General features: G+C 41.9%; 1 protein-coding gene across 2 annotated transcripts in view; it reads left to right on the forward strand.

Moving 5' to 3' along the window:
* The window catches only part of SYT9 (synaptotagmin 9), an 893,131-nt gene that overhangs the window by 319,278 nt on the left and 558,547 nt on the right, over positions 1 to 15,306 (forward strand). For both annotated transcript variants that reach the window (XM_069223540.1, XM_069223541.1), the window contains exon 3: positions 2,889 to 3,435. In XM_069223540.1, the coding sequence (XP_069079641.1) occupies positions 2,889 to 3,435 (547 nt within the window). The remainder of the gene's footprint in view (positions 1 to 2,888; positions 3,436 to 15,306) is intronic.

The following is a 15,306-nucleotide window of genomic DNA, read 5'->3' on the forward strand; positions in this document are numbered from 1 at the left end:
TTACCTGACCTTAATCCACACAGACTTCACGAAACACCTGCAATATGCATAAGCTGAGCAAGCGCAAATTCTATACCACACATGCTAAAAAGCCGAGAACATTCCCAACTCACTTAGGCAGGCTGCGAGATTCCGGGAAAGTCATGGGGAATTTAGAAACACATCATACCTCCAATTTGCATTATCTCGAAGAATAAATTAAACAATGATTCTCCGTCCTAGGGCCCCGAAAGGGCCAAACCAAACTCTGCTACCAGAACTGTGAACGCGTCCCTTTATGTCCAATTTACTCCCTTTGGGACTCATTTTAGGCCGATGAATCTTTTGACCCTGATTGAAGACACCTTAGGACGAGATAGCTAATCAACATACCAATCAATATATCAATAACGTCATCAATATTCACTATCACAAGACAATTTACTTTAGTCAAAGACATTAATAAAACTCAGAAACCACCATGACCTTTCAGTCATGAATAACCACACCAGTTTAGTAAGATTTAGTGATATTTATTCCCTATTGATTACAATTCTAATAGCAAATTTATTAATCTAAATAGCAAAAAATTCATCAACATTGTCATAAATTGGCAACTCGAAAAAGACTTCATCAAAGCAAGAATCACAATTATTAGAACATAACACGGCGTCAACATAGATTAACTTCAGCAGAGTGTCATTAACGCGTCAGTTCAACAAAACATAGATTCAGTCATTTGTCTATTTGCGTCATTTAGTGAACCCCTTAACTAACCTCGAATTAGCATTGGCATGTTGGGCTTCATGCAAAACAATTTAGCAACTTCAATTTGGAAAAAGCCTCTAACCATGGTCTCTGTCAAAAATAAGCAGTTGGTACCTAGAAAGGAAAAGCAAACAGACAATCACAATTTCATTGTCATATAGTTACCCTCCGTATTTGGGGTCAGCACTCAGGTTCTGTCTTCGTCTTCAGGACATCAGTTGGTTCGCCATCAGTCAGGAACTCAGCTCAGGCAGGAAGGACAAAAGGGGGTACTTCCCTCATAAGGAGGTAAAGTATAAAACGGGCAATCTAAGGGCAAGGATGGTTCTGAGAACCAATGTAGCAAGTCACCAAGCACAGTGACAAAGTTTCTGGATCATAGCAAATCATATCAGCATCTCCCTAACTAACTAACTAACTCCTAGTCTCTCCGTTCTAAACTACTTCCTTGTGTCAAGGGGTTTTATCCCTTTTCCGTTGTACATTCCCCTAAATTCTAATTGGCTAAGGGGTTGCACCCCACTATCTCTACCCAATTAACTTTATATTAGCTCATCAAATTTGTCACCCCATAACAGTTCTCACGTAGTTTATTGGTCCTTATGATTGACGTCTTCAGGGGGTAGAATGTCCGGTATGATTTCATCCTCTCGTGGTCTTTTGCACATCTTCTGTCAGTGGCTCCATTGTCTGTACCGGTTTAGGTGAGCTTGTACCTACGAACAATCTACAGTGTTGCATTCAGCTAAAATGTTTCTATAAGCAAGTCGAATTTCATGAGAACAGATCTACTACAGTTACATTCAGCTTCTAGCTTTGGAAAACAAGAGTTCATGTCCTTTAGTAAGTCAGTACAGTGCACGTTAGAAAAATACATTTAATATGAGAGTCAGGCAGCTAGGCCTCGACTCATGCTAACTAAGGCCTAGTGATTTATTAGCAAAAGTCTAACAGATAGCCTTTCAATATTAGTACAAAATCACATTTTATTAAACATTTCATAACTATTAATCAGTTTTATTAGTCCCCGTATATATTGGTGGCCACTCCCCGTGGGCACATTTCAAACGCATGTTTTAGCAAAACATATTTATACATTTTCTCTGCAGCATTATTATACATTAGTTCATAAGCATTTCATGTTAATATTGATTATATAAGCTACGCTCTGTCACAATCATACCTGTATTTCTTGTTAGTGAAGTGAGTGGTGTAGTATGCTCTTTTTTGGAATAGCTAGGAGTGATGGGTGAGGTCTTGACGTGTAGTCTGATCATGTCAGGATGAACAATTTTCTGTGGAATGTATTTGGATGCTCATAAGGTGCTGGAGAACTGATAGAGCATGCTTCATGCAACTTTGTTCACACATACCATATATATGGGTCTTTGGCTGGAGGTTGTGATATCCTTCCTTATCCGTCAGCAGGTCACTGGTTCACAATAAGTTGTAACGATGCATTAAAACAGAGGCTCTGTCTATGGTCATGGGGCATGGAGCTGACATTTTTATGGGAGGAATCCTAGTCCAATTTGTTAAAATGTATGATATGTTGTGGACAATGCTTTAAAAAATCAGGTCTCTGTTGGAAGCCATTGTATGATCATGAAGGTGAAGGTAATATGGTGCCAGAGTATCAGATGTAGGAGGATCCTGGCTGCTGTATTTTGTACCTGTTGTAATTTATTAAGGACGGATCTTGGCACCTTTACATAAAGTCTGTTCACATAATCCAGGAATAGAGAGTAAAAGAGCGTCCTTGTTTTGAACTCTACAAGGGAAACATGGGTAATGGAATAGCATTTGTAATATCCTTAGCCTAGTTGGGGAGGATCTATTTGATTATCACAATTTAACGTGGTCCATCTTTATTTAGTCAATGGTTCATTGTTTAGCCTATATACATCCAGAAGCATTTATGTCATAGAATGTTAGTGTGGATTTGGTGTGAAAAGACATTACCATTTAAAGGGTAATTGTTTCTAGCCATGTTCCGATCTATATATTTTCAAGCTTTCCAGTTCTTTCATTTTCTGTAAATCTACCTCTGTAAATCAAATTCTGTATTTCACTGTATTGACAATGGTAAGTAAATTGTTACTATAACTTCAACCAAGTAACTGTTTTGTTTTTAATTTAAGGCACAATTCAATCAGAAGACAGCTCAACCTCTCTAACCCAGACTTCAATATCCAGCAGTTTCAAAAGCAAGAACAATTGACTGGCATTGGCCGCATCAAGCCTGAGTTGTACAAACAGAGATCAGTTGACAATGACGATGGCAGGAGGAATAACAGCAAATCGTGTGGGAAACTCAACTTTATTGTGAAATACGACTGTGATCTAGAGCAACTAATAGTGAAAATCCACAAAGCAGTCAACCTTCCAGCGAAGGACTTCTCTGGTACTTCAGACCCCTATGTGAAGATATACCTCCTTCCAGACCGAAAAACGAAACACCAAACTAAAGTACATAGGAAGACACTTAACCCTGTGTTTGATGAAGTGTTTTTATTTCCTGTCCCTTACAATGAACTGGCCACGAGAAAATTACACTTTTCAGTATATGACTTTGACAGGTTCTCTAGGCATGACGTAATTGGCCAGGTGATAGTAGATAATTTTTTAGATTTGGCAGATTTTCCCAGGGAAACTAATATTTGGAGAGACATCGAACATGTCACCAATGTAAGTATACCTATTTCGTTAATTAATTTTGGGGGTCTGATTTTAACTTGTAATGCACTGTGTTTGGTATGCTATTACTTTCACGACAAGAAGACATGCTCAAATGTACACATTTTCATTTATGCAAGGAACATCCACGTGCTCACCGTATGTGAACACTATTGTGAGTTTACAACACTTTATTTTCAGCATACAAAATGTGTGTTACATATTTGCCTACTTTGAGATATGAAATTTGTCACGGCTTCCTACACTCAACTTAGAATGCTATTAGCGAATCTGTCATCATTTTCTGTGGTAGAAAAAAATATGTTTAATGAAAGATGGCATCAGCTTCATTGAAGATGTTAATGCTCAGCGAATGTGGCATGATTGAATTGAACGGCCACGTCCTTGCGACCCCAAGTTGTTTTCAGGTTTGGGCAGCGCACAATAGAGTTTTGTCACAAGCTTGCCTTGTCATTCCCTCTTGTTCCAGTTGTCGCCTTTGCTATCCCTCAGGAATCGATATGAATATGTAGAGCTTGATACTGGATATTGCTGTATATAGATTTTGAAGCGAGCTATTCTGTTTGTTACATAGCCGTTTCTGAGATGCTGTCTCTTGTCTGTTGAAGATAACATTTTCTGTTTCTCCGTGGGAAATGAGCATACGATGTTGACCGATTAACCTGCTTGATTGAGGAGGGTGCAAGATTCCCCTTTGACTAGTACAAGTAATGTCCGGCTAGTTCATGGTATTTAAAATCGACTAGTGGCTTCAGTGTGATTCATAGCTTTAAATTGAATAGTTGCGGTTGCTCAGTCGTATTAAATTTCTTTTCAGCATTGAACTTAGAAAGAGGCAATATATCTAATGTACTTGTCTTATGCCTTAATATCTTTTAGAAACTAAGGGGCAGATTTATGGAAAGTGTTGCAGCGCCACTTTCCTTGCGCCCCTTAGCACCCCTACCGCCACCATGTGTGCGCTGTATTTAAAACAAGGCGCACTATGGCGAAGGGTAGGGGATAATAGCGTCATTTTATGTGACACTATTGATGTACTCTGCAGGAGTAGCGCAAAAATGTTGGCGCTACTTTGCAGAGTACATAGGGGCCCATTCTAAATATTGGTATGCCCCTTTTAACGTCTGCTCTGAGCAGGCGTTAAAAGTGTCAAAAAAAATGGCACAAGGAAATCTAGTAGATTTCCTTGTGCCATTTTCTTTTAGCTCCCCCTAACGGGGGAATGCCTCCTTGACCCTCATGTACCCAGAACAAAGAAAAGGACTCCAAGAGACAAAAGGCTGACCGCTTGTTCAAGCTACAGGGCTACAACAAGGTACAATAGGGCTTTCCTGCATCTGTCGAGCTAGCTAGTTGCTTTTGGACCTGGAATGGACCCCTCTGTTGCCCTCAGACTAGTCTTTAATTGCCTTCCCTATGGTCCGGGAGACAGGGGTGTGGGCTTTAGGAGTCTACTCTTGTGGTGACATGGGACTTAAAGGACTAAAGCCAGAATGTGAAAACTTTGATCAGGACAAACCTGGTTGGTGTATCCGAACCACACTCCATCACTGTCAGGCAGTAGTGTATTACACTTGAGAGGGCCTCTGCACAGTACATGGAGAGCAGCCCCCCCTCGGACTATCTCAGGAGCTCTCAGGTCAGTGTTGAGGAGATGCCCTGGAGCTCGGGTCCCTTACACCGCGAGGGCTGCAGGGGTCTTTCAAGTTTTGCCTAGGTACGTCTGCCTTTGCCATTGACCAGTGCTTAGTATGCAAAACATTAAGTGCCAGGGCCCAAGTATTTCACACAGGTCCAATTCAGCAGGGATTATCAATGTAACACTTCAAACTGATGCTTTAAGTACTAGTTTAATCATTTCTAAAACATATATATTTAGTTGGTAAATGTTCCACTAATAAACTCTAATAAACAAATACACAGACCACAGCACCACCATGTGGTGGATCCTCAAAAATACTTGCTGGTGTTTATAAATAAATGGGGGTGCTGAGCACAAACCCCGGCACCAGTTAAGCACTGCCATTGACAATCACTGGCACTCTGATCTCAATTTGCCCAAGGTTGATGCCTTTTCGGATACTGCTGAAATTTGACAGAAGACAGAGGTAATCACTGCTGAACAAGGAGTATTTCAAATATTATGTAAGGAATAGAATAGTGATTATTTTTTTTATTTTTTGCTCATTTTATACCAACTAACAAGCTAAAGTTATTATTGGATTTGGCCACGTGATGTTAGGACTTGAATGCATATTTTTTTCCGATGGTCTCATTAGAAATATATGAGAAACATATTTCAAACGTGCTACAATAATTTGAGAAGAGTTCGCTGGAGATTCGAAATATCACAGCTGTAAAGTGAAATTTCTCATCGCAAGCACTGCATGTAACATATTAGCTTGTAGTTTATTTATATTTTAGCACATATATTTCATTTTAAAATTATAAATTCTTTGCAATAATTTTGACTAATCCATTATATTATCGGCTCTTTGAAAAGTAGAATGCATTACATCTAACGCTGCTCTGAATAACATGATCTTCATACTTGCATCCTTAAGGAACTTCATCTCTCTTCATATCTCTCTTTTATGTCATCCCCATTCGCTTCGATGCAATCTCCTAGAACAAGCGACACAGAATAACACTGCTATATTTTCATGCCCTTTTACTCAGAGAATACAATATGGTTACTTAGGAATTACAGGCTTCTAAAGTGATTTCTGTGCCAGTTAACTTATGAGCAGCGTGTTTTTTTAAATTAATATTTTATTCAAATTAGCAAGTTTGCTTTAACTCAGTTTGATTGTTAAGCCTGAAGATAAACAATTTTCCTCCAGATGAGACACAGAGGAAAGAAACTACAGGCTCCATCTTTGCTCCTTACTTTCAAAGCATCTCAAAATCAATAATGTCACATTTTTTTTCACATAAAGTCATGGGCAGAAGAAAGGAGAACCACTCCTGTAATATCAGCAGAGTGCAGGGTAGATGTGTACCATCTGTGATGCAAATATGTACCATGAAAAAAAGACTTGAATTTTATATCACGAATTTTAAATTGCGTTTCTTTTCTTCAGGGCATAGTTTATCTATCAGACCATCAGAGAAAGGCCACATCTCAAATTCTTCTTTGTTCATATTCCATAAAGTATGTTAGCACTGTTTAATCCTTTCAATATCAATACGTAAATAATGCATATATCGTTTTCTGTAGGTTTAGTAGAGCAACGCCTTTAATATTGTGAAAAGTTAATAGTCCAAATCATTTTGTTACGCCAAGTGATGGTTGTTGATACCTAAAGTATCAAGTTCAAATAGCCACAGTCAAAGAGAAAAGGCCAGGATAGCCTCTTGAATACTGAATAAAATATTTTAAAACACTCCTGCAATAACGGTGCTTTCTGTAAAAAATGTATCTGTGAGTCAAAGTGTTCAATTTGTGATGTTCCAATGTACGTCTGAGATGTAAAATAGTCATGCAGGCAATGCAGCGCAAGCACTCCTTAAGAAGCTCCAGTCTGCCAGGGTTTCTCTAGGTCACAGACATCAGGTCCAGCCCTCTTCTGTTCTTCCTCAGATGTTCTTAAGTGGGTACCTGCCATGAGCTAGAGGGTGAGAATGACTCCCAAGCATACCCTAACAAATGGGGTAAACGCTCCTTGGGCATTTTCAGGCCAAAGTCTTCAGTCAGACTAAACCTGGTCTCTGGGGGCGTGTGTGTATGTGGGGATATATTATGATAATGCTAGTATCCTCCCACATCTAACCTCAAAAATCTGATTTGAAACCGCCACAGAACCCTAAACAACCAAGAGATAGACATCCGGTAGAACAAAGCAGGGATTTTTCATCAACCAGACAAAGTCACAAGAATTGTTTTGGCATCCAGTTTCAAGCATTCTTCCACTGTCCACTGATAAAAACTTTGAGACAGGTAAGTCTGATGGGGCAAAGCAGGTCATGAACAACAAGACAGTGGATGCCCAAGAATTGATTTGGCATCCTTGTTCTCTTTTTTTCACACATGCCCCCAGTGTTATATGTAAAAACTAGGCAGTCCTGAAAAGCAGGCTCTGATAGTCAAGTGAAATTACAATTTCTAACTATAATGGCACAATAAACGTTGGCTTTCTCAGTGAATTTCTAGGGGTTCTTTCAACATAAAATAATATTATATTACCATATGTAAAGTAAACCACACACTGCACACAGCCTTTGGCCATGAGCAGCATGGTTTTGACTGTAGGGCCTGACCTGCAACCATGCCCTGCATCTAATCCCTTGCAAGCAGTCAAGTCACACACAGCTTTCTGACATGCATAGTGGTTGGTCTTGCATGTCCTGGCTGCTCTCAGGCCGATTTACTCACTTTGTCAAAGAGTCACAACACCAAAATATAAAAATGAGTCTATTGGCTTTATCAAGGGGTGAGCATACATATATATATATATATATATATATATATATATATATATATATATATATATATATATATATATATATATATATCAGATCTGTCATCTTTCTTAAAAAATCAATATTTCTAATCAAATGTATATTTCAGCAATTCACACAATGAAATGTTAAATAATAATGATTATTATAAAATCTTTAATAATTTTTTCATAAAAAAAATATTTGTGCATCTTTCTATTAACAGTTTTTATTATTGCATTTTGTGGGCTGACAATATTAAAAGCCTCAGAGACACATTGTTTTTTTCTTAAAAAAAAAAAACAATATGTCTCTGAGAATTTCCTTTACATTTTTTAGAACACAAAACACAATCATACTCACAAACACAAGAGGACTTTGCAATCCAGCTGAAGAGCATAAAGCTCCAGCTGGAGTGCTTTAAAAAATATGGTAAACTCTCCTCGGGTCATGAATTTGATCACCCAGAAGCCTTCTGTTTTTTTTTTATGTAGCTTGGGGACTTCTACTCCCTCTGATTAATCTAGTGGCAACACTGAGCTAATAATTGTTTTTTTAAAAAGCTCTTTCAGGACATTATAGGAGGCTCATTCAAGAAGCAGTGAATAGTTAATGAGTGACTCCTGCCACTCATTTATTATGAACTTTTGTGACCCAGTGTCACAGTTTTGTTATATTTATTGGGGAGGGGGCAGGCAGCCCCCCTCCCCAAGCCTTTACGGTCCCCTGAGGTCCCATCCTCTTGCAGCATTTTCTTTTTTATGGGGAGCAGGCAGGGCCACCCTCCCCTATCCTTTACAAACCCAGTGTGTACACCACGCCCAGGGCCATTTTTTTTATGGGGTAAGGTGTGCCCTCACCCTCCCGAAATCCTTTATTTGTCCAGAGGATTCTCATGCCCCAAGGCCTTCATTTTTTTTTATCAAAGGGGGGGCACAAAGCCCACCTTCCTGAGCTTTTATGAATCTGGAAAACCCATCCCTGGGCTTTTTTTATAGGGCAGAGGGTATGCAGCCTCCCTCCCAGACCCTTCACGGTCACTGGGGACCACATGCCCTGGGGTCTTTATCTTTTGTTAAGGAATGGGGGACATGCAACCCCTCTGGAGACTTTGCAGCCTGGGGGACCCCATCCCTTTGGGCCAGAAGACCCCATGCCCAGAGCCTTTATTTTTATCCAGAGAAGGGGGCAAACAGCCCCCGTTCCCAAGCCTTCATGGACCCAGGAACCCCATCCCTGAGCTATTTGTTTTGTTTGTTTATGGAGAGGAGGGTATGCAGCCTTCCTCCCTGAACCTTCATGGTCCCTGGGGACCACATGCCCGAGGCGCTTATTTTTTATTAAGAGAAGAGGGCCATGCGAACCCCCACCCCCAAGTCTTTACAAGCTCAGGGACCCCAATCCTCAGTACTTTCATCTTTATTTTTAACTTTTTTAAGGCCGCTCTCGGAGCACCCAAAAAAACTCCATATTGGGGGCTGCAGGGGAAGCTCCAGGGTCATCGCGGCCACACCAGCTCCTGACATGCACCCATCCTGGATGCATCGAGAGCCAACATTGATCATGGCTGGCAGGAGCAGCTGTTTTTACATGCTCACGCCAGGTGGAAGCAATATGAGTTGCCCTCCCCGTAATAGCAAGGGCAGGGAAACAGATGTCTAATCCTACATGATGGGAGCCTTTTTAAAACTCCTGCCAGGTGGGAGAAGATAGGTATTCCTTGCCAGCTCTCTTGCAGGCAGGAAAATGCTGTCCCATGGTGGGGTCCCTGGACACGACAGCAGAGCTAGCGCAGGGCCTTAAGAGGCTCTGTAGAGGAGCAGCATGCCCCCAGATATTTTATTATAGCACTGGGCCCTGGGGGCCCTCAGAGCTGTGATGTGGCTCAGGCAGGGAGGACACATGCCCCTCCCCTTTGTATACTGTACCAGGCCCAGGGGAATGGGGGGCCTGGGGCTGTGATCAGCTTGGGGAGGGGGCCACACATCCCCTCTCCTTTGAATACAGTGCTAAGCCTCTGCAGTGGGGTCCCTGGAGGCATTGTTCAGCCCAGGGAGAGAGGCCCCATACACGCATCTCCCCAAATCACAGTATACATTGACCCTTGGGTACCAGCTAACTACGGTGATCATTTAATTAGGATAAAATGTTGACCACCTTTTCCTTGCATTGATCCCTGCAGGAGTACCATTTATGTGGATCCTTCCACAGGGGTACAGATCTCACACTGCACCTTGCCACACACTTTAGTGTGGGTAAATACCCTTCACTGCCAAGTAGTGTTGTTTGTTTAAAATGTTTAAATCAGACTTTGTTTGTATCTATTTATTTGATTATATGTTCATATAGCTGTATACCCACGAATATATAGTTGTCTCTTTCTGCAGGATCTTCCCAAAACTTATTGCCTTCAAACTACTGTTTTAGAACCCATTTTGTTGGCTTTTATGGTTCTGTGCACTTTACCACTGCTTAAAAGTGCTAAATTGGTTATGCTCTGTCCTTTAAGCATGGTGAAAGTAGCTTACACTCAATTGGCATATTTAATTTTATTGTAAGGCCCTTGTAAAGTGGCACATAGGGTCTGTTAATTAAATGCTACTAAGGGCCTCCAGGAATGATTGTGGTATCAACTTAAGTAGCCATTCTAAACATGTAACAGATGTGCCATTTCAGTCTTGGGTGCAGACTTAAGCTGACATTTCGACTTGGCAAAAGAAACATTTTGCCAGGCATATACCTTCATTTTTACAATATATAAGTCACCCCTAGTGTGGACCTTACGCAGACAGTAGGGCAGGATGCATTGTATTGAAAAAGTTTGACAGGTTGTTTTAGGTTTAACATGTTCTGATAGTGAAAAACTCTTACATTTGTTTTTCACTACTGCAGGCCCTGCCTTTCCCATAGGACAGTATTGAGTTACCCTATTACCTTTATTAGGTGCTAACTTTTGGTTGGAAGAATTGTAATTTAAAACCCTATTTATTGTAAAGTTGGAATTTAAGTTACAAATCTGAAAATGTCACTTTTAGAATATTGGCATTTTCACATCTTAACCATTTGGTGCCTGCAGTCTGTTTCCTGGGTCACATGATTAGATGCAGCTAGTAGCTGACCTTTGCAAACTGCTCCTAGACAATGAGACAAAGAAGAATAGATGTTGGCAGGATGTGCCATCTCTGACTTGATGAGGGGAGGAGCTGTCATCTACCACATTTCCACATCACAAAGGCTCTGACTGAGAAAACTTCACAAAGGGTTTGACACTAGTATTTTGTGACTCCAGGCAAGCTGAGGCCAGGTTAGGTAGGCAGGACAATCCTAACAACTCTGGGGGTGGAAATCTCCAGAACCTTTTCCTACTTCAAAGTGGACACCAAACATAAATAATGAAGCCCCAGACCCAACTCTTCAGCATACCTCTGGACCTGTGGAAGACTCAGAAGGACTGCTATGCTGCTCTGCAAGAAGGTCAGGTAACCTGTTACCCTCCTACCCCACTGCCTGAGTGAATAGACTGGACCTGCATCTTGATCCCAGGCCCACCAGAGTGATTCAGAAGGCTATTTGGCTGGCATCCTTATAAGAGCCTCAGGGACAGAAAAGGCTCCAACCACTTTGAACCCAGCACCTGGACTTCTTCTGCTGTAAGTCCTACCCTACTAAGTGGTGCCAACCCACCTCTGTACCCTTGGAAGGGGGCTTGAAGATGCTCTGCCAGCCCAACTGTAGTCCTGTGAGCAAAACCGCTAGTGTGCAAGGCATTCTCAACACAGGACTTCACCTTGCAAGCCCCTCGTTGATGGCATCCATGATGATGACTCAGGGCTCTGCATCGCAGACCTGCAGTATCCTTGGAACCACCACTGCACGCTGCATCCTCAACGCATGATCTAGCAATGCTCCACAAACCAGGATTTGAGGTACCTTTGTTCAGTGGGCCTAACCTGTCCCTGTATCTAGCCCATAGTCCGTTGCAATCAGCTTGAACTTGTGACTTGTCCTATCTGGTGGAACCAGGTAACCATAGTTGCTGTTTTGTGCTTCTAGATAACTTTATACTTTGTAACTGCATATCTCTGGTTCTACTGATTGGATTTTTGTTGTTGTGGGCTCAAATAATGTTATGAACTGTTCTGTATTCTTTTAAATTGGTGTAGGACTTTTCTTGCTTGAAGTGCTGCATACATACTTCACACATTGGGGCCTAATTAAGAGTTTGGCGGACGAGATAGGCGTCTGCCAAACTCTTCACATGGTCGCTGCCACCATTGTGGCGACCATTCCACTGGACCTATTAGGTGTTTCCCGCTAGGCTGACGGGTGGAAACCGAGGTTTCCCCCCGTCAGCCTAGCAGGAAGCAGGCGGCATCATTCGCCCTTAGGTTGCACACGCGCCCTCGCCGTGTTCACTGTCTGCACAGCACACAGTGAACATTGTGAGGGTGTTGGACAGGGGGACCCCTAAGCTGCCCATGCCAAGTGCCCGCCGTGGCCCCCTGCACCTGTTCTCCGCCAGCCTTTTCATGACAGTGAAACCACCATGAAAAGGTTGGCAGACAATGAGGTCGGACCACCAGGGTCTTAACGTGGCAGTCAGACCGCCACAGCAGCGGTGGTCCTGACCGCCACCGTGAGGCTGGCGGTCTTAAGATCGCTAGCCTCGTTATGAGGCCCATTGTTTTTAACTTAAGCCTAACTGCTTTGCACCAAGCTACCAGATTGTGGGGCACAGGTTAATTTAGGGTTTGCTTGTGACTCCACCCTGACAGAAATTGTGTTTGCTGCCTGATTAGGCAACCCCCTCAGCCAGTAACTCAATTTCCAACACACGTATTTAACTATTGTATTCAAACAACACTGCTTTGCACTGAAAGGTATTTGGATAAATTAATGTGTGGCAGGTGCAGTGTCTTTTTCTCTGTGCCACCTTCTGGCACATTTAACAATTGTGGTACACTTTTCTTCATGAATTGGGCCGAATGTGTTGAATACACACAAAGTTTTTAAAGTATCTAACAATAAAAAGTTAAGGTAAGATTCTATCTTGTGATACAAAGCATAACTAAGGGCCTGATTATGAGTACGGCGGTCCGAAGACCTCCGTACCATCATTGGCAGTCCAACTTCTGCGTCCTCTGCGGTTCGTCTGCCCTATTAGGGCATGTGCAGTGGGACCAACACAAGACCACCACCGCCTCCAGCTTCTGAGCTGCTGTGGCAGGAACCCCCGACATGCTAACAATGCCCCCCATTGTAACAATGTCGGTGCACACACTGTCTTGCCATGCATGACATGGTGCATGGAACCAGTGGCGTAGCGTGGGTTGTCAGCACCCGGGGCAAGGCAAGTAATTTGCGCCCCCTAACCCGGGGCAAGGCAAGTAATTTGCGCCCCCTAACCCGTGGATTTAGTCTCTTCCAAGATGTTGCGCCCGGTGCGGCCGGCCCCCCCTGCACCTCCCACGCTACGCCGCTGCATGGAACAGAGCGCCCAACTTGCTGGATGCGCAGAAGTTCACCCGGCATTGGCTTCAGGCTCTCTATTCGAGTCAAAGCATGCCATCGCACTGACTGTGACGCCGACAAACTGCCAGCCCCGCAGGAATTTCGTGATGCAGCGGTCAGGAGGCCGCCAGTTTGACAGCATTCCCCTGCTGCGGGCTGGCTATCCGACCGCACATGTCCTAATCGGGCCCTTAGTCCTTAACCTTGACACATTGTCTTTTTAAATATCAGAGCATTTTCCTTTTCAATTGTTTTCAGGATTTTTGGAAGTCTTGTATATGCCAATGAAGAAAATGTCATTTACTAGTTTAAACTGTGAAATAAAATGTGTGAGAAAATGCTTCAGAGAGAATGAGAGAGATTTTTTTGAAGAGAACAACTGTGAGGTTAACGGAAAAGGAAGGATGACGCCATTTAAGGAAGAAATGGAAAAACGTGTTCCAGAGGAACAGCCTGATACTAGACAAGAATTGAAGTAACACGTTCTTCTGCATAGACAAGAGTACACGAGACAGCACCAGACCCTCGACACTTCACACTCACCCGTTAACCCTACTCACTGGGACAGAAGGTACTTTGTCGCCAACTAGAGGCGCCCGCATCCTGCATCACTTTGATCTGCCCAAGAAAATTGCTGTTTTAAAGGCCCCGATGATATTATCCGTACTTCAGAAAGAAATATGGCTGTTTCTCTTGTCGTGGTTTCAAGTTCCTGCACAAAGTGAAATATAACTGCTGTGTTTGTAAGCCTTTGGCAAAAAGCTACCTAGATCATCAAATGTGTCCTCCTTTTTAATTCCATATATTGTTAAATCGCTCGATAAAGGAATGGGATCAGCGAAGGCCTTTAGAACATAATTTGAAACAGTTGCAATCTCGTTCAAGTAAATGCAGAATGGAAGAAGACTGGCATAAATAAATTGTACAGGATGCGACAACTTTTACACCTCACTGTATATGCGATCATACGTGATATTTCTTGAAAATTCCAAATTTAAGGAGAAGTTGCGCCCAAGATAGTAATAACGACTTTGTGTCTGTGTAGCGAAAAAAGTTAAGATTCCTCGTCGTGCTTTCTTCTGTTACCTCCTCTACCTTCCTCGGAGCGCCGGTTACCTTGCATCTGGTTTTCAGGATGGTTGCTTCTGAACGGAATTGCTTCCGTAGTATTTCAAAAGCACCGTGACCTTCTGAAGCATGTCATTTCCTAATGCAGGTGGTTCTTTCACGGAACTTCAGTTTCCAATCAATTATGTATTTACACACACTGTGTCAGTCAGTTAGGTATACTTGTGATATTTCTATCACTTGACTTCTAATGCTGACCATAGTTTTTAATTCCATTGAAAGCGCAGTTTCCCACAGGAGACCAATACTTTGCAAGGCTTCAATAATTAATACGTAATAATGCAATATGGCTAGCCAGGTTTGCATAAACATACAGATTTTTATGTTTCTACCTATTATAAAGCAAATTAAGAAAGTACTTTGTTTATTGTAATTTGTTTATATGTAGTGCTTCATATTGTACATTTCCTATTGCTAATTACTGTATTTACTGGGAATTAGCCCATTTAATAGCACCCAATTCACTGGTCTAAGATTTATTGTAGACTCGGGTGATTTAGCTGTGATTTAAAAAGTTGACCTGCAGGTGACAGTATATTCTAGCAGTTACACTAAATTAACTCATTGAGCCATCTTGCTGGCAAAAGTATGTCAGCTAATTTCACCTCAAGGTATCACAAAGATAGAGGCATTAAGCACTTGTTATCAGAAAGTGGTTGCCAGTTCTTTTGCTAATGCTACAGCGTTTCCAAAAACAAACACCTTATTAAAACCTATATTATTACTAGATGACTTTAAACTTTTGCATGTACTTTAACACCTCTGTTGGATGATGATTATTGA

The sequence above is a fragment of the Pleurodeles waltl genome, chromosome 3_1 (assembly GCF_031143425.1).
Source record: "Pleurodeles waltl isolate 20211129_DDA chromosome 3_1, aPleWal1.hap1.20221129, whole genome shotgun sequence".
NCBI classification, from domain to species: domain Eukaryota; kingdom Metazoa; phylum Chordata; class Amphibia; order Caudata; family Salamandridae; genus Pleurodeles; species Pleurodeles waltl.